Raw genomic sequence first — 25,197 nt, 5'->3', positions numbered from 1 at the left:
TTTTCTATGAAAACCATTTTGTAAAAGTACAGTTTTCTATGAATAGTTCAAACGATCAAAACACTTGTAACGTCAAATAAATGTATTTTCTACTGACGTTTATAACGTCTAATTTAAAATTCTGTTTACATTGTTGGAAAAATGTAAATGTACAAACGAATGACGTCACGACGCGTTTTAGGCCACCTGTTTTAATTTGAATTTTTAATCGCCTTTAGGGGCCAAACGAAAGATCTACAAAAATTTTTTATCTTTGATACATGTTTTAAATTATGTTCTGTTGTGATTTATAACATTTTTTTCGAATTTAAAAATTTACGCAAGTTACCTATTATTTTAATTGTAGTAAACTTTGTATCTAGGGCTTTTCGTCTGCCTAGTTTTACGAGAGATGTCGCTGTTTTGCGTCACAAAGGTGGAATCATTGCCTCGCGGTGGTTTCCCTTAAATAGACAGGCTGTTGATATTTGGTTTAGAGTTGATTTTTAGTAAGGAGTAGTCGGGTGCCAGCCACCGGCGGATGCAGACGTGCGAGCACAGGGGAGTAGCAGCCGAAAGCAGCCGAACGGAGGAGGGAGTCTCGACTAGCTGAAATTTTCATTCCGGCCACGAATGTAAGCGTGGCAGCGAGTCAAGCACTTCTAACTCCTTAGGCAAGAAGGAGAGGCAAAAACTAATCTTTTGGATGTGGTGAACTTAGGGAATTTGATTTTTATTGGATTCTCTGAGACGCTACAACTAAAACCGATGAGGAAACCGACGAGGACATGGAGGAAGAAGTCCCCGGCGAGGACATGGAGGAAGAAGTTCCCGGTGAGGCAGAGAGAGGAACAGCGAAAAGGGCTAGGACCGTAAACGACGACGAAGGAGAAGTTGCAGCCCTAAAAGTGGTGCTACGAAATCTACATCAAACCGCGAAAAGAAGAGATGCTGAGTACGAAGAAAGTCTGAAGGAAAAGGGCAAACGGATAGCCCGTCTGAGGACTGAAATAGCGGAGTTGAAAAATACTATGGTAAAGTCCCACAAGCAGATGGTGGACTGGATAGACGACCGGTTCAACAAGTTGATGGAAGCCCAGAACACCCGGAAGCCAGCGGACAACGAGTTCCAACAACAGGCAAAACCACCATCGAAGCCCGAACCGAAAAATAATTCAATGACTGAAAAGTCACCGCCGACTACAGAACCAAATCCAAAAAAGAAAAAAGAGGACTTTTCACCACTGGCAACCAACACCAGCCAACCAACGGACATTCTCACCCTGCCACGAGGACCAGCAGCACCGATCCACAAACCAAAGATCTAGTCCCCCCCAGCGCCAACCGCAGATGGAGATACGCTTGCCTTGCAGCATCACAGTGGTACAGAGACAGAGGACATGGAAACAAACGAAGAAACCACCGTGTTGTCTAAACAACAGGCAACACCACACCGAAAGCTGCGTGTAATTAAATTACAGAGCGTAAGCGAGACAGGGGCTATCCTCACCATAGCACAACAACAAAAAGTTTACACGGTAAACAGGATTTCCAGGAGTGGCAGGGAAACATTCATCTAGGCGAAAAGCCTGGAAGATTATTGAAAAATGGTGAGGATAGTAGAAGAGTGTGCAGAGACATGCAAAGACAAGACGCTACAATGGATAGCCTTTCCAATAGACGAGGACATAAAACCCAGAGTGGTTTTAAGAGGACTGCTCACAAACACCACCGAGAAGGCCATCCAAGAAGAGATGGAAGAACAACATCAGATAGTCTGTCACTCCGCGAAGAACATGACTACCAGAGCCGGCCCCAAAAGAAAACTTCCAATGTTCATACTGACTCTGAATCATGAGGATGTGGATAAGGCTAAGCGGATCTCCAATTTCTGCCACATGAAGTACGTAGTAGAGGAACTATGAAAAGAGATAGGACCAACACATTGTTTCAACTGCCAAGGCTACCACCATGCACAGAACGCGTGCCACAAGGACCTGACGTGCGTGAAATGCGGTGAAGATCACCCCACGAAGTTGTGCAAACGACCAAGAGAAATAAAGGCAACATGTGCAAGCTGCAATGGAAGCCAGCACGCAAATTACAGAGGATGCCCTAGGTGCTCAACCTGGTCAAGACCACCACCACAGAGGCTACAACAACAGACGAACAGACGACAGCAGGCAACCGGGGTATCCTATGCCCAAGCTACACAAGCCAAAAAGACGCAGAACACCACAGCGATCCTCCAAGACGAAGACGACCTAGTCAAAATGGTAACGAACATAGTGACTAAGGTAGTCCAAGAAGTCATCCTGGGCACCAGGCAGACAATCAGGTAAAGTCAGCATACAAAAAAAATATAAAAAAGGCGCAAGCCACCAAAAAAATACAAAAAACACAAAACCACAAAAAAATATACTTGATCACCAAGCCATTGGGCCGAGCCCAGTGGGGCTCGGTACAATGACTTGGGGCCCAAGCAAGCAATTTTTAGTCCGCGGATAAGTAAATAGAAGATAAAGGCTTAGAGCGCTTCACGCTGCGCTGGCCTAGTTTTTGAAATTCCATTAGGGCACCACGTTGGAATCTTATCACCCATGATTCCATTGTGAAGAGCATTTGGCTGATAGTTGTGCCCCTATGGCGCAACAGCGTACTATAGGGGGGAAAGGGATGGCCTGAGGCATTGGAGCGAGATGGGGTGATCCCTGTTTTTGCTCGGGTCAAAACACCTCGCCCCAATGAATTGTTACACCCGAATGTACTTTTCTCGGAAGGGTGGACATCTCCCACAGGTCGGGTTAAATCAAATTACTTGCTTGCTTGCTTGCTTTGGTTTAGAGATGTGACTGCATAGGTCCACCGAGGACGCACGAGATGCAGAAATAACTATCTGGAGATGGTGGTCCAACTCCGAATCAAATAAAAACAGAAACTGCCTTTTCCTTTTTCATATTTACTCAGATATGAGTACCTGAAACTGTCTTTCGGCCTTTTTCCTAGACGAAAAGAAGGTAAATACGTGACCGTGTCCTTTATTTGCTTTCTTCTATATTCGTCGTCTCTTTACTTATATATTCTAAAAGCCAGAGATACTGGATGCAGCCAGAAAGCAGTTTTTTAGCGAAAAGTCTTGGATGTAAAATATTGTTTATTATTTTTATTTCGGTTATTTTAATTGTTTTAATTGTAGTAAACTTGGTATCTAGGGCTATTCGTCTTACTCATTTTACGAGAGATGTCGCTGTTTTGCGTCTCAAAGGTGGAATCATTGCTTCGCGGTTATTTCCCTTAAATAGGCAGGCTGTTGATATTTGGTTTAGAGTTGTGACTGTATAGCTTCACCGAGGATATATGAGATGCAGAAATAGCTATCTGGAGATGGTGGTCCAACTCTGAATCAAATAAAAACAGAGACTGCCTTTTCCTTTTTCATCTTTACTCAGATATGAAACTGCCTTTTGGCCCTTTTCCCAGACGAAAAGAAGATAAATACGTGACCGAGTCCTTTATTTGCTTTCTTCTCTATTCGTCGTCTCTGTGCTTATATATTGTAAAAGCCATAATTTATTTTAAAGCCATATATTCTGCAGCGAGAAAGCAGTATCTTAGCGAAAAGTCTTGGATTTAAAATAGTGTATATTATTTTTATTTCAGTTATTTTAATTCTTTTAATTGTAGTAAACTCTGTATCCAGGGCTTTTCGTCTTCCTCATTTTACGAGAGATGTTGCTGTTTTGCGTCTTTAAGGTGGAATCATTGCTTCGCGGTGATTTCCCTTAAACAGGCAGGCTGTTGATATTTGGTTTAGAGTTGTGACTGCATAGCTCCATCCAGGACGCATGAGATGCAGAAACAGCTATCTGGAGATGGTGCGTGGTCCAACTCTGAATCAAATAAAAACAGAAACTTCATTTTCCTTAAAAAAATAAAATTTCATTAAATCTTATTTCAATTCTAGAAAGGATAGGAAATGGTACACATAAAATCAATATAAAGAACAGCAAATTAGTGCTAATGGTAAAGGGAAGTTGTTATGTCTAAAGTTATATTTGAGTCCCCATTACAATTATTGTAGTATCTTTGCATTTTGCTTGTGTATGTTTTTTATACTTCCATATTTATACGTGGAACATTTTAAGTTTTCAGTGTACAGTATTTATCTGCGTTGGCATGATTCGTTTGGAACATGAAATAAAGTTATTTCTTATTTCATATGGAACAGTTCTATGTTAGACAACGTACATATGTTTAAGAACAAATGCTACGAATTCGATGATTGTTATTATTATAAGAAAATTAAGTATTATGATTATTTGGGCTAATGTTATTTTTAATGTAAATTCAATAAAAGAGATATATGTAAATTAACAACATTTGGAAGTAAACTTAAATGTATTCAGCAACCTATATTAGAACGGCTGAAAAATAACCTTCTCCATAACTATCATTAATATTAATTAACATGGAGACTCCTTAAAAAGAAAAAAATCTGTCTGATACCGTTTAATCGCATATACCGGGGGAGGCCAAGCTCCTTGATAGTCTGAGCCATTTTTAAAAGGGGAAATTTTTGCGAGCCGCAATTAAAATAAAAAAAAGATATTAACAATTATTTTATAGAAATTCTATTTATTGAAAAGATATAAATAAAAGTATAAAATATGTGTCTATCTATATTCCACAAGAACCCCCATGAACAAATTACACCCAACATACAAATCAATGGTATCACCCTTCAGAGTTCCCAAAGCTTCATATATCAGCTAAACAGTCAGCTAGACCACTCAAAAGAAATTAGAAGACGCATTGAAATAGCAAGATCTGGCTTCATGAACATGCGCAAAATGCTCTGTAACCCCAAGCTATGAGTCACAATAAGATTGAGAACACTAAAGTGTTACGTGTGGTCTCTACTACTATATGGCTGTGAGATCTGGACATTAAAACAGTATGACGTCAACAAAATGAATTCATTCGAAATGTGGATGTACCGCCGAATGCTAAGAATAAGCTGGACCAGCAAAACTACAAATTCAGAAGTACTGGAAATAATGAACCCACGTCCTCATCTGGTCAATACAATCAAAATTAGAAAGACGTCATATTATCATAGGACACATAATACATAATGCGCCATAGGGAATTTGAGCAGCTCCAGGTAATATTAGAAGAAAAAATCGAAGGTAAAAGGGGTATAGGAAGAAAGAAAAAATCCTGGCTCCGAAACATTAAAGATTGGACCCACACAACAGGGAACGACTTAATCCATCAAGCCCAGAACAGAGAGAAATTTGCCATATTGATCGCCAACCTCAATAGAGAAGGCACTTAGGAGAAGGAGGATCTATCTTCGAGCCTTGATCTATCCATGTTTGGAAATAGGCCTACCATTCTCTTTTCCACTGGTTTCTATCCAGCGCTGTGGTCATCCATCAGGATCCGGCATGCTTTTTGATGTCGCTGCTCCATTTCCTCTGAGGCCTTCCTCTTCCTCTCTTATGTTCCCATGGTCACCAGTAGATTATTTGCTTGTTTCACCTTTCATCTGCTTGTCGGATGGTGTAACCTGCAAATTTTCATTTGAGTTTTGTCAGCTGTTCCTTAACGTTTTTCCCTTTGTTTTCCTTTATTAGTTTAATACGTTATACCTAGATATCCATCCAACAATTCGAAATACATTAGTGTCATTTAGAAGTTGGTCATTCTCTAATTCCTCAAGGAAATTTTTGAATTGTCAATATATTTTGCATTGGTGCGAAGTATAATTTACAATTCGTAACACTTTTTTAAAATATCAGGATATTTGAAATATCTTGTAACTAGATGTTCTCGGTTAATTATACAGTGCGTCGGTATTTTCTTCTTCTTCTTTCTTATATGTAGGCTTTAAAGCCTGTTTCTTCTTCAATATTAGCCTCCTAAATTGTTTAAATTATCGCACCACCTTTTTCTTGGTTCGCCAATACTTCTCCGTCCATTTGGTGACTTATTTCGTGCTATTTGTACTATCCTGTCCTCTGCCATTCTACTAATGTGTTCGTTTCACTCCTGTTTCCGTTTTGTCACCCATCTATTATTAATGTCTTCTACATTGCATGATCTTCTTATGTTTTCGCTTCTCTCCCTATTCAACGACTTTTCGTCTGTTGGTTTAGGTGTGGTCTCGTTTTAGATGTGTCAGGTCTTGTCTCCGCCGTGTATTCCCGCCGCTTTACTTGCATTTAACCTTTGTTGTCGTACTTCCTCTTCAACATCTCCGCAACTGGTTATATCTATTCCCAGATATCTAAACCTTGCTTCCTGCTTTATTATTTTCCCATCAGTGCGTCAGTATGAATTACGGAATTTGAGAATAATCTCTTAGAACCTAATAAGATCGACTTTTTACCCATAATTGCCGGAGCTCTATCAGTTGCAATGCTTACAAGTTTATTAAGAGGAACATCAAAAGTTTTCATAATGTAATCTAATACATTTTTAATATACCCAGACACCGCGAGTTGACTGAGTGAAAGTTGAGTGAGTTGAAGTACCACCAAATCTTATAATCCTTCTTTAACAAAGAAATCAGGTGCAAAGAAAGTTATCGAGACTCCCAATTTTACAGGATTTGCGATGTCTATCAATTCATCAAGAGATAAGCTAACTACAGTACAGTTCTTCAAATCAGTATTTAAATTATCGTCAACAGATGTTCAATCACAAATTAATCCCTTAATTTGTAATCTCACATTATTCTTAACTTCCTAAACTGTTATAGTTTCACCGTATATAGATGAAACAATGCGAAACATATCGAGTAATATTTTAGTAATTAGAGTCCATTGAACCTGTACACTTGAAAACTTAATAAATTGCCAAATAATATATTTTGTAATTGAACTTTCTAAGTGTTGCAATAACCTCAATTAAATTTTATTGTAAGCTCATAGTTCAAAGTTTGTTATTAGGATAGAGGCATTGGCCTCTGTGCTGATGTATACATTATTTGGGAAATTATAAATTGGGGATTTGAGCTCTTTTGAGGGCAGTCTATTATAGAAAGTTACCTAACCAACAACTATAGTGTAATAATCCGTAGCTGTCAATAAAATCATATTTTTTACTCCACACTTCAAACATTTATTTACCATCGTCGATCGAGAAGAAACGGACACAGGGCATTAAAAACCAATTCGAACCTGATATTTACATCGAATTGTCCAGATCTATTAATTCATGTCATTCAATGACATTCATAATCAGAGGCAAATATGCAAGAGTGCATATGCATATTTTTGTATTTTCTTGTGAATTTTGCATATATTGGTATATTTAAAAATAAAGTGCATATAATAGGTTTTCAAAACAAATTTATTTGTTGATTTATGGTTCAAATACCTTCGCACCTAATATTTCCAAAATATGTAATATTATTCTTATTTTAATACTTTAAAAATTTCTATATAGGTACCTGAAAATAGAAAGTAAAAATTCCCAGGAATTAGCCTATTGGCCTTTTTTAACTTAGGTAAGGAAAATGTCAATGTAGTTTATTAGTCCAAGTAATGAAGCTTGAAATAGGACAAAACCTCGCAATTTTTACAGAATGGATCGATTTGCTTGAAAATTTGAGAATAAGTAGTGGATAGTCCAAGGATCAAAATCTATATGATGCCGAAAGGCGCTTTTACCATGGGGGTGGTTGCCATCCCCTGTTGGGGGTGGAAATTTTTTATTATATTTTGACCGCAAAAGTTGGTAAAAACGTTCATTCTAAGCAAAAAATATTCTATACATTTTTTTGATAAAATTAATAGTTTTCGATTTATTCGCTATCGAAAGTGTTAGTATTATATCGAAAAATCAATGTTTTTAATCAGTTTTCTGCTAATAACTCCAAAAGTTTTCGTTTTATCAAAACAACCTTACTTAACAAAAATGTACTATTTGAAAAAATAAACAAAACTGTGTTTTTTAATTTTCTTTAAGACCAACAGTAATCAAGATATACTTTATTATATGTTAGCTCTCCTTTGTCAAATGCTAAATATTGTAGTTTCATAGTCAAAAGACGGGAAAAATATGCATTTTTCGAGAATAACTTGTTAAAACTAATTTAAAGAATTTAAAAATATCTATCTCTGGAAATAAAAAGAAGTCTCTAGATCAAGAATTAAGTGACTTATAATGAAAAGAATGTCAGTCCCTATTTTTTTCAGCGCAAAAGTGGTCGGAAGCAACCCCGTAATCACCATCCTAATTAAAACTAGTCACTGACCTTATTTGGTCTTATTTATTTATGAATTGTAAATAGGTTCGAGAAGTTTGACAGACTTAGAATGATTCGTTTTAAAAAAAGGGAAGTTAACAGCGATTAACGAATTTTTGTAGTTTGAATAAAATGGCTTTTTCTTCTGAATAGAAAGATTAGCATCAGAGATGTGAAAAAATGTTTAAATATTAAATTGTAGCTACTTTAATTCTCAACAATTTGGTATCAAAAAAATTTTTCTATAACAAAAATTAAGTGAGCTATTGACAATTAAAACTTGTAATTACATGCAAAAACCACTTTTACCAACCCTTTCAAAGTCACCTCTTTTTGTGATTAAGGATTTTAATAAGATTTAATATTAATAGGCGTGTAGTTATTGTAAAAACCTACAAAATTCTTTTATACCAAACTTTCTAAGATACAAAATAAAAAAGTTACGGTTAAAAATCAATATATTTTTTTGAGAGAAAAAAAGGAGAAATCCCATTGTAAGCATAATAATGTAAGTTAGCGGTGTTTTTAGTCATTGGCCTTATTCATTCTTCTTTATTTGTGTATTATTAATAGATTCTAGAAGTTTGACTGGCTTAAAATGATTAGTTTTTAGAGAATTGAAGTTAAAAGCGAATAAAGGATTTTTGTAGTTTTGTAAAAAATGCCATTACCTTCAGAATAGAAAGATTAGCATCAAAGATCGGAAAAAATGTTTAGATATGAAATTGTAGGTTAGTTAATTCTTAAGAACTTGGTGTGAAAAATTTTTTTTCTACTACAAAATTTGAGTGAATAGTAAATAAGTATACTATAGAAGAACATTGATTTTTTCCATATAAAACTAACACTTTCGATAGCGAATAAATCGAAAACTATTAGTTTTATCAAAAAAATGTATACAACATCTTTTGCTTAGAATGAATGTTTTTATCAATTTTTGCTGTCAAAATATAATAAAGAAATTTCCACCCCCGAGATGGGGTGGCAACCACCCCCATAATAAAAGCGCCTTTCCGCATCATATAGATTTTGATCCTTAGACCATCCACTACTTATTCTCAAAGTTTCAAGCAAATCGATCCATTCTGTAAAAATTGCGGGGTGAAAAGCTTCAGTTCCTGGACTATATATATTGAACTTAGGCAGTTACTTTTGGAGTGTACAGAATGATAAAAATTTTTATCCAGTGTAGTTGAAATGTATAAAGAAGCGAATGTGTCTGCATAGATCAAGACACATCCAGAATAAGTCATTGATATGAGCAAAGTATTTTGGTCAGCATGCAGTAAAATTGTAAGTAAATACAATTACAACTAACAAGTAAAACTAAGTACTTTAAATTGCATTAAAATAATCAGAAAACCAAAAAATATACATTTTTGGTTGTTAACTTATTTTGTTACACATTTAAATGCTTTAAATAACCCTGGATCTCAAAATTACTTAAATTATTTTAGGAGTTTTTTGCAGATACCATCCGAAAAATAATTCCAAATAGTTCAGTACTGCAAAACTATTTTACACACCGGCAAAAAAAAAAGAAATTAAAATCGTGGGAGAAAAAGCAAGATTCGATATCTAGATGCTTAGTACGATCAACTAATCGGAAATCAAGTGAGTAAGAGATATTTAACCATGATTTGTGCGAAGCAATTGTAAGCTCAAATATACCTTTGTCCAAATTATCAAATGAAAATTTGCATATGTTTCTTGCAAAATACTGCAAATGGAATATTACAAGTAAAAGAAGCTTAAGAAGAAACTAGGTCGATTCTGTATATTCTGCGGTACAGAGTAAAATAAAATTAGATATAGGAGACAATTATTTTTATGTACGTGTGGAAGAAACAATAGATTCTTCTAGACGTTACATCGCACATTTAATAATTAGATTTCTTAAAAATGAGCAAGCTTATAAATGACATTTAATTGCTTCCAGGCAGTTGGATAAAACCAACGCACTAACAGTTTCAAGGTTTTTGCAAGACAGTTTAGCAAATTTTTTTCTTCCCTTAACAACTTTTCCCAACGACAAATTTTTACTTTTTCTTTCATATGCTGCACCTTACATGGTTAAAGTAGGAAACAATTTGAAAATTTTTTTATCCACGTTTCCACGATGAAATTAGAAATAAATTTCCTCTTGTTAATAATTTAATCTCAAATATGAAAAAAATATTTCTCGGCACCTATAAGAACAAGAACTCAGTTATATAAAAAAGATTTGTATTTAAACGGATTATGAAGTGCACATTTTGTTTAAATAAATGCATCTATATGCATATTTGACACAAATAATATATAATTATACATGCATATTTGACCTAAATAAATGCATATGCATGCATAAGTATTTGATAGAAATATTATGTATATAATATATGCGCATATATCTTACTTTTCAGCCTGAATATTTGCCTGACTTTGATCACAATGAATGACATTTGGTTGTGTATCTCAAGATAAGGATTTGCGAAACCATTTTGCGTAAAGCTAAAGTTTTTTTAATGTGATCTGTCACCTGTGCCGTGTGTCGCCATATATTTAAAAGAACTGGAAATGCAGTTTTGTGTTAGTAAAATAATAACAATACGTGTTACATAATGCAAAATAAATTATAATTAACTTCCATAACCAACAATTCCAGTTTACAAAAATTATATCCGTAGTAAGAGTTTGAAGTCGCGCTTTATGGAGACTTTATGTCGCGCCACTGTTTATGTTCTTCGCGCAGCTTTCGATGTCTCATATCATTCTTATCTTGGACGGAGATGGAATTTGTAACATTTCACTTATTCTTTCATAGTAGGTAATAGTCAGTGATTCATAGTTAGTAATCATACTTTCATAGTCAGTAATTTCAAAGACTTTTTTAAACATACGGAACAATCATACTTTTTAAAATGTGGTACCTACATAACACAAAAATGACAACGAACTTAGATATTTTATCGAGAGCCAAAAATGCCGTTTCAAACAATAGCATGAAGCTCGTGAGCCGCAGTTTTGCCACTCCTGGTATATACTTTGATTTGATTGCGATGATCTAAAAACAACTTTAAAGTTGTACACAGCAATTCCCGTACAAATTACAATTTGTTTCTGCATGTAATTAAATTGAGAATGTTTGTTTTACAAAATATTGTTTGTTTTAAGCTAATGGCAACGAGAACATTGTTTAGTCTCATTCGAAAAAGACCAATTTACCAAAGCTTATATAACTCACCATCAACAAAATCAACAAACAAAACAATTCATTGCAGTGGCGGCTCGTACCAATTTAAGAAGGTAGTGCCAGAATTCGGACAGCCGCCAAAATTTTTAATGACGGGTTCACGATATTGTCAAAAAAGTTATAAAACAAAAATAAAAAAAAATAGGTGCTGATACTTTTACCTTCTGTATCTTATATATATTTATCTGAGGTGCCAAGAAATTGTTCAAAATTTATCAAAACAGTTCCGTAAATTCATTAAAAATAAAAAACTCTCGACTTACAAAACCATTATTTACTGCTAATATTACTTAACTTGTACATATTACGATTTAGTCTCTATTTACAAAATTATAAAAATAAACTACATATTTCATTATTTACACACATGCACAAAGTTGTGTTAATACCACTTTTAAAGTTTACGATACATCCTTTTTGTTTTTTTTTGGTTGCAAAGTTTTCAATGACTTTATTATTAAAATTATCAATACCATTTGCAAAATGCTTTTCTGCAGATAACATACCTAAGTCGTTCTTCTTTCATTTTATTTTTAACTAATGTTTTAATTCATTTCAACATCGAAAACCAGCGTTCTGCTTCAGATATTGATATAGGAATGGTAATTAAAATGCTTAAAAGTTTAATAGTTTCTCCCAATGTGCTTTTTAAACTTTCCTCATTTAATAAAACTCATAGCGGAATAGCCCCAGAGGTAGTACTTAATTCGTCTCATTAATACAGTACTTCTAATTCAGTTTTAAACCGAGTTTTGTTTAAAAATTAAAATTGTCTCCATGTTTCATTAAAAAATTATTCGGGGAACCGACGCTTGTAAGCAGAAAACTTCTCCGACATAAATAAATTAGAAGCAACTATATGTATGTCAGGAGACGGTAGATCTTTGAAAGGTCTGGAACTTTAAATATTATGAACCTTTAAGTCGTTGTCTAATTCGGCGCTAAAATTGTCCAGTTTCTTAAATATGCCTCTATTTTGTGAATTTTTTTTCGTCGTGGCCTGTTTAAGCTAACTCGAAAGCTTCACAAAACCTTATAAAATTTGTAAAGAAAAACCACCAAAAGAGTTTTTTAAGATACTAATCTGATTCATTGTCAATTAATAAATTAAACTAATAATCAAAATATTATTTATACTACACCCACGATCATGATGCACTAAAAGTTTAATAATACTATGTATTATAAATACAAAAACTTTAAACAGAAAATAGACATAACAAAAGCGACAAGCCAGCACTTAAAGAAACTCAAAATCTTGTGCCCGGCACGAGATTCTCATTTAAGGTATACTAAATAGTCCAATATAGCTCTTTCTCTGTCACTTATATAGAATGCTCGTAAAATCTTTCTCTTTTCAGCCGTGGCAGTACCAATTTTGGCTCAAGATTCTCCAGCCGAATAATCTCCGCTGTAAGTGGCAGTGATTGTACTACGCGCACAGTTGCCATATTTAATAAAGTTTATGAAGATAAAAAGAAATACACACAAAAAATTAACAGGCATTAAAAGATTTTAAAAATAAAAATATGCTTCTGCATAGTTAGAAAGGTAGTGCCATGTCTCTATGGCACTACCTCACGGGCCGCCACTGATTCATTTTATGTTAAAAAGGGATAGTTCTCGGGAGTTGGCTCTATGCCATAGGTATAGTTAAATAACTCTTAACATCGAAGTAAAAAACTCCCTAGTAACAGGTATGTTTTTAATTGAAAATTAAAATTTAAAAAAATCGAAATGGATCACATAAATATTCAAAACGTTTTCGGACCTACCAGTCCATCCTCAGACAATTCGTATTATTTGTTTAATAGCCCCAGAACCAAACAGTGGTTAGATTTAATATGCAATTTACATTGTGAAAATGTAAAACTGAAACGGCTTAAAATGGATCTTCTTCTTGATGTGCCTATCCGTGACGAATGTTGGCGATAATCATGGCAATCTTCACGTCATCTGCAGCAACGCGGAAAAGCTGCACAGATGTTGTGTTGAACCTGGACCTCGCTTTCTAAATATTTTTCCTTGCAGGATGGCTCGTAGGAGAGCATATCTGGATTCATTTCATATAATGTCTCCAAAGTATTCCAACTTTCGAGATTTGATGGTGGTTAGTACCTCTTGGTTCTTCCACATTCTTCTAAGGGCATCCTCATTTTTGATCGGATCAGTCCATGGGATTTTAAGAATTCTCCGACATAGCTTCATCTCAAATGCTTCCAATTTTTGGCAGATATCTTCGTTTGAAGTCCATAATTCAACACCATAAAAAAGGACAGAGAAGACGTAGCATCTCAGTATTATTATTTTTATTCAAAGAGAAAGGTTGTGGCTCTTGAAAAAGGCCCCCATACGCTTGAAGGTTAATCTAGCTTTTCCGATGCGGTCTCTTATCTCTTGGTTGTTGGTCCATTCTTCATTTATTAAGGTGCCGAGGTTGTAGTACCTCACGCGGAGGTTTGGTTGATGTAGAGTTGACTTTTTGTTTTTTTCTTGCTAATGATCATAAGCTTTGTCTTCTTTACCTTTAAATTCAGTCCATATTGTTGACTGTAATACGTGATTTTGTTTATGAGGATTTGTAGGTCTAGGTTGTCCGCAAATACTATGGTGTCATCTGCATACCTGATTTGTTTATATCTTAAACCTTTTTCAGTTTCGTGCAAAGCTTCGATAAATATTCTTTGAGAGTAAATATTGAAAATTACGGGGGACAGAATGCAGCTTTGCCTCACTCCACGCATGATTTTCACATATTCGGTGTGTTCACCGTCAACTCTGAAGTTTGCAGTCTGATTCCAGTAACGGTTCCCAATTATTTTTAGATCTTGGTTGTTAATTCCTGCTTCTTTTAGTATTTGCATCATCTTGGCGTGCTGTACTCGATCAAACGCTTTCTCGTAATCAACCAGACATGCGCATACGTTGCAAATGACGTCTCTATATCTCTGGAATAAGACTGGTATTGAAAACAAAGCATCTCTCGTACCAACAGCATTTATGAACCCGAACTGGTTGGGCGAAATAATTTGAGTTTCACATATCTTATAAATTCTCGTATGGATTACCTTAAGGAACAATTTTAGGAGATGACTCATCAGGCTTATCGTACGGTATTCTTCATTTTTTGGCTCCTGGTATTTTTGGAAGTGCAATAAACTCAGACTTCAGCCAATCTGTTGGTATTTCTTCAGAGTTGTATATGTTGTTGAATATCTTTGTGATTATTGCTATTGATCCGTTGCCCATCAGTTTGAGTAGTTCTACTCGTATATTATTGAAACCTGCTACTTTGATATCCTTTAGCTTCTGTAGAATAAATATATAGTTATTAAAAAATAAATTTCCTGCTCTAGTATTCTTGGTCCATCATTTACCTCTTCTTCTAACTCAAAGGTGTTAGAAGACCATCTCTTTGGTCTTCAAATAGTTTTTCTATAGATATTCTTTTCACGTTCTTAGTTTACTCTGTTTGTCTAAGATGATGTTTTCATCAGAATCAGTCAGATTTCCTTTCTATCTTTGTCTTTGTTCACCTGTGTAATCTTTAACTTTCCTATGTACATTTTGACTATCGTACTTTGATTGTAGGGTCTCAACTTCTTGGCATCTCTCCACTGCTTCTTTTTCTTTCGCTTCTCTAATTTTCCTTCTTATTGATATATTGATTGTTTTATATTTGTGGAAAGTTTACATACCTGGGAGTAGAACTATATGCCGTCGGATCAGAAAATGGAGAAATAAGGAAGAGAACACCGCAGGCAAACAGAGCTTATTTTGCCCTCTCCCATATATTTCGGTCTAAAAATGTCCGCCGAAATACAAAGATGAGAATCTATAAAACCTTAATTCGACAAATAGCATGCTATGGCAGCAAAGTATGGGTCATGAAAGAAACGTCCAAAAACAAACTCGACACTCGAAAGGAAAGTACCTACTGAGGAGGACCTGTGAGGGAAAATGGAATCTTCAGAAGTCGATACAACAACGAGCTTTATCAACTTTATAAGGGAACACCCCTGTCAAACTTCATTAGAATACAAAGATTGCAATGGGCCAGACATGTGATAAGAATGGGAGAGAATAGGCTACCAAATAGAGCTGAATGCTAGAATGCAGGGAGAGAGACCGGTTGGAAAGCCAAGAAAGCGCTGGGAAGACATAGTAAACAGCGACGCACAAGCCCTTTTAGGAGTCCGTTTATGGAGAAGAGCAGCCACAGACAAGCCAGGGTGGAGGCAAAAAATAAAGGAGGCCAAGGCTCAATTTGGGCTGTAGTGCCGTGGAAGAAGAAGAATTGTCGGGGTCATTTCTTGCATTTCTTCTTTAGTCCATTAGTTTCAAGATCTTATCTGTCATCCATAATTTCTTCTTGGGTAATTTATCTGCCCTTAAGTGTTTATCCTTTACATTTTGAACTATTTCGGTCATCTGTTTGATCATTTGTTCTTCGTTAGATTCGTCTTTACTTGCAGTCACTTGCTCGTTTAACGTGGCTTGAACCCTCATTTTCGTGTCAGGGTCTTTTAGCATACGTGTTAATGGATAACTACCGGAAATATAAAGAATCCCTACCCGAATATAATCAACACAAACGTTTTGGTCAGCAATCGGCTGCCAAAAATCATTTTTTACTTCGATGTTAAGATTTAATTCATTTTATGGTTTTAGAAATACGAGTATAATATGTATATACAAAATAATAATATACACTCACCGGCACAAAAAACGGGCACCCCAAAAAATGGGTCATTTTTAATATCTTGTATTTCCTAAACCTGATGTCCGATTTAAGTAATTCTTTTAATACGTTATAGCCTTATTCTTTAGCAATATCGCTGTAATAATATTGTTGCTAGACCGGTACATTGTCATTGTATACAGGGTGTACGAATCAAACTGTGTTTTTTTCTCAAATTTTGGAACACCCTGTGGAATGTTCTAGCTTTTATAAAATACTGAAATTAAAACCCAACAATAGCCTCAGGTTTTCTTAACATTCTGTTTTCTGATTCATTCGCTTATGTTGGATAATGAAAAAGATAGGCACTTTAACAACTACCCCTGTTTTTCGTCAATACAGGGTGTTTTTAAATAAGTACGGCAAACTTTAAGGGGTAATTCTGCATGATAAAATAATGACAGTTTGCTTTATAAACGTATGCCCGTAAAAGCTTCGTTTCCGAGATAGGGGGTGTTGAAATTGTTCTTACAAACTGACGATTTATTTATTGCTCTAAAACGGATTGTGATATGCAAATGAAATTTGGTAGATTTTAAGAGGTAGTTATTGCGCATTTTTTGGCATACAATTAAGAATTTTATATTCACCATTGGCGTGCATACGGGATATATCTAAAATGTTTATACCTGTATGCACGCCAATGGTGAATATAAAATTCTTAATTGTATGCCAAAAAATGTGCAATAACTACCTCTTAAAATCTACCCAATTTCATTTGCATATCGTAAACCGATTTAGAGCAATAAATATATCGTCAGTTTGTAAGAACAATTTCAACACCCCATTTCAACATTTCTCGGAAACGAAGCATTTGCGGGCATACGTTTATAAAGCAAACTGTCATTATTTTATCATGCAGAATTACCCCTTAAAGTCTGCCCTACTTATTTAAAAACACCCTGTATTGACGAAAAACAGGGGTAGTTGTTAAAGTGCCTAACTTTTTTATTATCTAACATAAGCAAATGGATCAAAAAACAGAATGTTAAGAAAACCTGAGGCTACAGTTGGGTTTTAACTTAAGTGTTTTATAAAAGCTAGAACATTCCACAGGGTGTTCCAAAGTTTGAGAAAAAACACAGTTTGAGTCGTACACCCTGTATACAATGACAATGTACCTGTCTAGCAACAATATTATTACAGCGATATTGTTAAAGAACAAGGCTATAACATATTAAAAAAATTACTTAAAGCGGACATCAGGTTTAGGAAATACAAGACATTAAAAATGACCCATTTTTTGGGGTGCCCATTTTTTGTGCCGGTGAGTGTATAAAGAGTGAAACATATTTACCTGATAATAATAATTTTTCTTGTTTATCGTTTTCGCTTTGAGTTTTATATCTCGTTTCCATGGATCTATGAGTTTCCAAAAATGCTTTCCTTTGACTTCGATCAGTCAAGTATTTGGTATACATCCCAGCGAAATTTACACAAATGTAAAGAAGGATATTTGCCAGCAGTCTTCTTATCTTACAATCCTCGGAATGTGACACACACTAAAATAAAAGCAAACTATATTATTTTGTTTAATTGGTGATTAACACCATATGACATTATGATTAACTATTTAGATGGGAAATAAGCCACAATTAAATTGAAAAAAATAATTTTATTAACGTTTCGACGCCCAAATTGGGTGTCGTTGTCAAAATATAAAAACTAGGAACTGCTCTGAAGCTATTTCCTTGTGGCATTTTTTATAATTAACAACATAATATGACATAAGAAAAGAAATATGTCCATAACGTCGAAACATCTACAATGTCAAGATCGCTATATGAACATATTAAAGTTTAGTGGGGGACGGTGCTGGAGGACAATTATTTACATTTGGGGACGACACTGTTACAGTCGGAATAATGAAAGAATACCCATGAACGATCGCACCAATCACATATTATTCAGATTATTAATAATCTATCTCTCTAGTTTGTAATTTATGGGAAAAAACAGCAAATACAAAATATGTGATTGATGTGATCGTTCATGGGTGTTCTTTCATTTTTCCGACTGTACATACATAAGGTAGAAGTAGTATCTAATTTGAATTAAATAATACCACCCTAAGACTGGTATAGAAAGTAGTCCCAACAGGAAGGAGACAACTTGGACCAGCTCGTCTCCGGTGGCGAGAAAATATAGCAGCAGAACTTCAAGCTATGGATGTGGAGAATAGGGAACTTGCATCAAATTTTAAATTCGAAAAAAATGGTATAAATCACAACAGAACATAATTTAGAACATGTATCAAAGATAAAAAAGATTTGTTTTTCTTTCGTTTGGCCCCTAAAGACGACTAAAAATTCAACTTATACCAGTCAGCCAAAAACGCGTCGTGACGTCACGAGGTTATATGTTTACATTCTACACCAATTGTATACAGTGATGAGCTCGCTAATAACCGGCAAAATAGCTCAAAAGGTGGAAAATGTATTAAGTTGTGAGATAAAAAGAAATGAAACTACTGGAAGTGGGATTTTATCGGTGTTAACTTATAATTTAAGTTATCATCATGGATATTTTCCACCTTTATACCTTTAAACGTCAGCTAGTTAACTTCGGTCATAATTCTACGTATGACGTTCTTTCAAATCTAGTTTCAATAGGTTATGTATGTCTTCTTCTTCTTTGATATTGGCCTCTACCTGCATGAGTATTTGGCTAATCCATCGTTTGGCATAAAGGAAAAATCCCTTATTCACCTACAATTTAGAGTTGATATCGGACAAATAAAACAAAAGTAAATACTTCTCTCGTTCAGGGATAACTGTCGACCATTACACAATCTGCTTCTACTTCTTCTTCTCGTTCTTTAGTTAATTGGCAATTTTGAATTATAATGGGACAAATACAACAAATGCAAAAACCTCTCTAGCTCAGGGACAACTGCCGATCATTACAAGATTCCGTAATGTGGCCTCAGGGCCGCGTTTAGGTCAGTTGACGCCCTAGGCAATTCTCTAGTAGCCGCCCTTCAAATATTGTACCATATTTGCGAAAAAAAAATTGCAGAAATTTTTATTTAAATAAGAATACATTAAAAATGGATTTAAACTACGATGTTTTTATATCTATAACAGAAAAAATTGTCATTCCAGTTCGATCACATCAGAGACTTCTTTTCAAAAAAAGACATTTCAAAAAAAATTTTTTTTCTTGACAAAGTCGACAAATTGTTAACACGTTCTTGCATCATACTTGATGGGAAATTATTTTTAATTACAAAAATTGAAGAATAATCTTCTGCGTAAAAGGTATAATAATAAAAAAATTTACCTTTTACGCAGAAGATTTTTCTTCAATTTTTGTCATTAATGGTATACAGCCAGCTACAGGAAATTTTTCCTTGTGGATTTTATTTTTAATTCTTGACATTTTCGAAAATAACCTTCATAAGACACGTTGGCAACTGGGGTGCACAAATAAATGTGCAGAGCAATGTCAAAATTAGGGAAAATATCATTCAATCCACTTAGTACAGTCGTGAAGGTTTTCACCTCCGATTTCGTTGAACCTCCATCGATTTTCATGAAAATTGGTGAGTAGTTAGAGGATACCTCAAGGAACAAAGGTGACATGATGCCAACTTGCGCTTTTACCGTGGTGGTGGATGCCACCCCTTCTCGAGGGTGAAAATTATTTTTTTTAAATACATACTACCATAAATCAATAGAGAGACAAATTCTAAACAAAATTTGTTATATGTAGGTATAAAGTTATTAATATAAATCAATACTTTTTGAGTTATTAAAGATCAAAGATTTTATTTTTTTGTAAAAAATGCATGTTTTAAAGCTCTTTTTTACGTATAACTCAAAAACTCAAAAAGCTTTTACAAAAAGTTATTATTACCAAAATTGAAGATAATAAAAAGCTGAATACGCTGAAGCACTCCTCACTTAAAGAACTAAACTAATGTTAATTCAAAGTGAGTTATGGGTAATTGAATGTATATTTTTTTCGACGAGTACTCAAATCTAACTATTCAAGCTTAAATAACGGGAAAACGATGCATTTTATAAAATATACCTGCTAAACACTTGTCAAAGTACTTCGAAGTACCTATCAAATAAGTTCCAGTAGAAGTTAATAGCATCACAATTAAGCAAGTTATGATGAAAATTAGAGAACCCTTTAGAACTTTTTAGGAAAAAGTGAAAAATAAAACATACGCCATTTCCACAAAAATTAAAATTTATAGTAATCCTTAGTAGAATTTCTTTATATTAGCATAAGTAATGATTTCAACAATTTTGACAGGTTTAGAATGCATATTTTTAAAAAAATATATAATTTAAACAAATCAGAATTTTTAAAATTATCGTAATTTTAATTTTCTTTTGATAATAACTCCAAAAATACTCAATATACGTAAAAAGTGATATAGGTATGTATAACCAAATTTTAGTTTTTTCTGTATCAAATATTTTACCTTTTTACTATTTCTGTAGGGTAAAAAATAACCGAGATAGAAACGTTTAAAACTTAAATTTTGCTGCGAGAACCATGTAACCGGGGCCATTTAACCTTTTATTTAAAAAAAAATAAGGCGTTTAAAAGATTAAATTCAACGTGGTTTAATAGCAATTAAAATTAAATTTCAAATGGTTTTTAGATAAACCTGATTCGTAAAAAGTAACGGAGTTATTTTAAAAAAAGCAATAAGTTTTTTGGAAAAATTTTTACAAGATAAATTTTGAAAAATGTTTGGTGCATAAATTTTAATGCTATCAACTTGTTTCAACTTTAATAACTCAAAAAATTTTGATTTATTTTAATACCTTTATGTAACAAATTTTTCTTGGAATTTGTCCCTCTATCGAATTCTGGGGATATTTTTAATAAGATAATATCCACTCCCAGGGTAAAAGCGCAAGTTGACACCATGTCATCTTTGTTCCTTGGCATATCCTCTAACCACTCACCAATTTTCGTGCAAATCGATGGAGGTTCAACAATATCGCAGGTAATAGCTCATATCCATTTTCAGTGACTGCACTACGTCATCTTTAAATATTAAGATATGTCAATTGGTGATTTTATTGTGGTATCCAAATGACCCTTTACGTGAATGCATTCATGTATGAATGATGTATCTTGGTCGTCTTTATTGTGTATCAGATTTTTAGCTTCTTTAATAATTTCTGCATTGCTTAATTTTGGCAAATCTGTTAATAACAGGAAAAAGTTGATAAATAAGTCGATAAGATTCCAGACGTCTATTCAGGTCTCTTCAGAGTGTCGATTATAATATAGAATGTGTGGATTTTCATCTCATCACTAGCTGAAAAGTTTAGTTCATCATCGGCCCCCACATCAAATTGAATTTTTCTTTTTCTCTTTCTTATTTCTTTATATATTTTATTTGGGCACAATTTTTTGGCTTCCTTGCGGTAAAGTAATTTGAAAGAGCTTCATACTTTTTAATGACAGAAGCCAGATGCATAATTTTTATATACAAATATTTTTGTACAATATTTTTGCCGCCCTCTCATAATGTGCCGCCCTAGGCAACTGCCTATATTGCCTAATGGATAAAGTGGCCCTGTGTGGCCTCGGTTAGTTAAAGTGAAGAACCTAGATGATTACAGAATGTTAATACAAAAGATTGTATTGTTATTTTACCTAGATTTGAATTATCTTCTTTAGCTACCGTCTCCTCTAAGGAGGTTGGTAATCATCACAACTATTTTCACTTTTGAGATTGCAGCTCTGAACTAGTCGACGGAACTACAATTATACCACTTTCTCAGATTGTAGAGCCGGGAGATGCGTCTTCTTCCAATACTTAGTTTTCCCTGAATTTTTCCCTGCAATATAGTTTGTATTCTTGTTCTCATGATCATTTTTCAGTGCGTCATTAATTATGACGTCATATACTGTATTGGACGTGTCGAGACTTATTTCATGTAATTATTGACGAATCTGACAGATGCTAGAATCGTACTTAGCCATAGGTGAAAAGCTGGTGGAATTAAACTAATCAGTAATTTAGTCCAAGTAATGAAGCTTAAAATAGAACAAAACCTCGCAATTTTTACAGAATGGATTGATTTGCATGAAAATTTGAGAATAAGTAGTGGATAGTCCAAGGATCAAAATCTATATGATGCTGAAAGGCGTATTTACCATGGGGGTGGTTGCCACCCCATGTCGGGGGTGGAAATTTTTTATTATAGTTTTACCGCAAAAATTGGTAAAAACATTAAATCTAAGCAAAAAACGTTCAATACATTTTTTTGATAAAATGAATAGTTTTCGATTTATCCACTATCTAAAATGTTAGTTTTATATCGAAAAACTCAATGTTTTTAATCAGTTTTCTGCTAATAACTCAAAAAGTTTTCGGTTTATCAAAACAACTTTGCTTAACGAAAATGTAGATAGATAGATAGATAGATAGACATTTATTGTTTTTAAAAACTACAGTTTTATAACAATGAGTTTAGTAAGTACAGAATATAACTAACAACTAGTCTAGAACATAAATAACTATTAACAAATTTAAACAAAAGTTAAGCGCTATCACTAACTGAAATGGAGAACTTGGTTTTTTTAATAAACACCAATGAAGGAGAAACTGAAGTACAGAATATAACTAACAACTAGTCTAGAACATAAGTAACTATTAACAAATTTAAACAAAAGTTAATCGCTATTACTAACTGAAATGGAGACTTGTTTTCTTAAATAAACACCAATGAAGGAGAAACTGAAGCTTATTCATTTAAAACAAAAGATCTAAGTTTTATGATATTCCAAATATATATTGAAATTGCTTTCAGGGATATTATAGTTACATTATTAAGACAACCAATAAGGTCGGTGCAATTATTAAGGGGGGCCATATTAACCGGTTTCATTGAACTGTAAATGGGACATTCAAACAGTAAATGTTCAAGAGTTTCCAACTTGTTTGTGTTACAAATAGTACAGATTTCAGATGGTCGTATATGATATGTTATACCATTATAGGTAAATTTTAACACATGGCGATTAGATGTTCGAAGTTGCGCCATGGCACGAATGTATTTTATGGGAATTTGAAATTCCAGATATTTCTGTACTGAGGTATCTACGGATAAATGTTTGTAAATAGTTGAGAATGCTTGAATGTCTTCTTGATGAAGCATATCCATATACTTTTTTAACATGCTTTTCTTGTTTTTTAATAGCCAATCAGAGATGTTTTCATCCCAAGAAAATTCATAATCTAATATTTGAAAATATTGCTTAAACTGTGAAACCCAGTTGTATCTGTTCGTATTTATTGAATTATTTGCTGAAGAAATTTGAAGCTGACGCAGAAAACAAATAAGAGGAAGTCTTAAATCATGCATTTGCGATAGCTTGATAAGCCAATTTAAAGTTAGCTTGAAAATAGTAAAAGAAATTTTTACTCTTCCTGTCTCCAACCTAACAGCATAATCAGGTGTATTGATACTGAGATGTAAAAGTTTTTTAAAGAAAGTTATTTGTATTCTTTCTAACTGGTCAGCATATCTCATTCCCCAAACGGGCACACAGTTCATAACAAGGCTTTGAACTAGCGAATCGAAAAGTTGCACACGAGATGTCCAAGAATTCATTTTGGTTTTAGCCATTAAACCTATCACGTTACCAATTGCGTGTTTTGCTCTTTCCACTGTTGTATCGGCCATTGCTTTAAAAAGTGATGTTGTGGTTAGGGTGACTCCAAGATATACAAATTTGTTAACAACTTCTATTTTTTCATTCTTATATAGGAACTTAACGCCTTTATTGCCAATTTGACCGCTTCGGGCAAATGGAAGAATTTTGGTTTTGCCAACATTTACAGTTAGCTGGTTTTTGTCACTGTATTTTTCTAGATAACTTAAATTTTTACCGAGTTCAACTTCCGATTCACAAAGAATGACCAAATCATCAGCATACAATAGCATTATTATTTGATTTTGGCTATCAATGGAGATACCTTGTGATCCTTGACTAATAAAAAACTGTTCTATATCCGCAATAAATAAACTAAATAATAGTGGACTCAAAGGTTCACCCTGTAAGACTCCTGTTGAAATATCAAATGGTCTTGTGTAGCCGTTTGGAGTTTTGATGTACATCCTAGCATTATCATAAATGTTTTTCAAAATGGCTATTATTTTAGAACTCACCCCAAGGCCAAATAGCTTTTGCCACAGCAAATGATGGATAATGGAGTCAAAAGCCCGCTTATAATCTACAAAGGCAGCGTACACTTTGCGTTTTTTCAGTCGTAGTTGCAGTTGTACAGCAGAAGTGAGGGTGAATACATTATCAATGCAACCCCTTGATCCCCTGAAACCCGACTGACATTCGGGAAGAACATTATTTACTTCAACCCAATCTCTGAGTCTGTTTAACAAAATATTAGTAAATATTTTTTCAACACAATTAAGTAAGGCAATACCTCTATAGTTTGCTGGATCATCTCTGTTGCCCTTTTTAAATATCATAGTAAAAATGACTTCACTCCAGTTATGCGGCGTAATGGTTGTTTCCAGTATTCTATTAAACATGCCCGTTAAATACAGTATCCAATTATTTGGAAGATTTTTAAAGAATTCATAAGAAATATGGTCAGTTCCAGGTGCTTTACGATTGGGACAGTTATTTAGGACTCTATATATTTCGTCACTGGTTATAATAGCGTCAAAAATGGGATGTCTTGCATCAAAAAAACGGGCATTATGATATAGTTTTGGGGGATATATATTCGAATAAAATTGCTCCCATACGTCTACATCGATAAAAGAAGTATTGTGATTTTTCCGAAATTTCCTAATCACTGACCAGAATGTTTTGGAGTCCCTGCTGTTTGCAAGTTGAGAATACAGGTTATGAAAATATATATGTTTTTTCTTTTTAATTATTTGTCTATAGGCTTTTTTTGATGTCAAAAAATTTGTTTTATAGGGGTCGCGGAAGTTATTTGATTTAGCTGTTTTGAGGCTTTGTTTCATGTTG

At 34.1% G+C, this 25,197-nt stretch overlaps 1 protein-coding gene across 2 annotated transcripts in view; it reads right to left on the bottom strand.

The window, feature by feature from the left end:
- The window catches only part of LOC126881536 (adenylate cyclase type 8), a 1,218,021-nt gene that overhangs the window by 354,555 nt on the left and 838,269 nt on the right, over positions 1-25,197 (bottom strand). For both annotated transcript variants that reach the window (XM_050645865.1, XM_050645866.1), the window contains exon 8: positions 17,510-17,714. In XM_050645865.1, the coding sequence (XP_050501822.1) occupies positions 17,510-17,714 (205 nt within the window). The remainder of the gene's footprint in view (positions 1-17,509; positions 17,715-25,197) is intronic.

The sequence above is a fragment of the Diabrotica virgifera genome, chromosome 3, assembly GCF_917563875.1.
Source record: "Diabrotica virgifera virgifera chromosome 3, PGI_DIABVI_V3a".
In the NCBI taxonomy this organism is placed as follows: domain Eukaryota; kingdom Metazoa; phylum Arthropoda; class Insecta; order Coleoptera; family Chrysomelidae; genus Diabrotica; species Diabrotica virgifera.
Note: the sequence above shows the minus strand (reverse complement) of the source record. Positions and strands in the feature narration are given on the sequence as shown.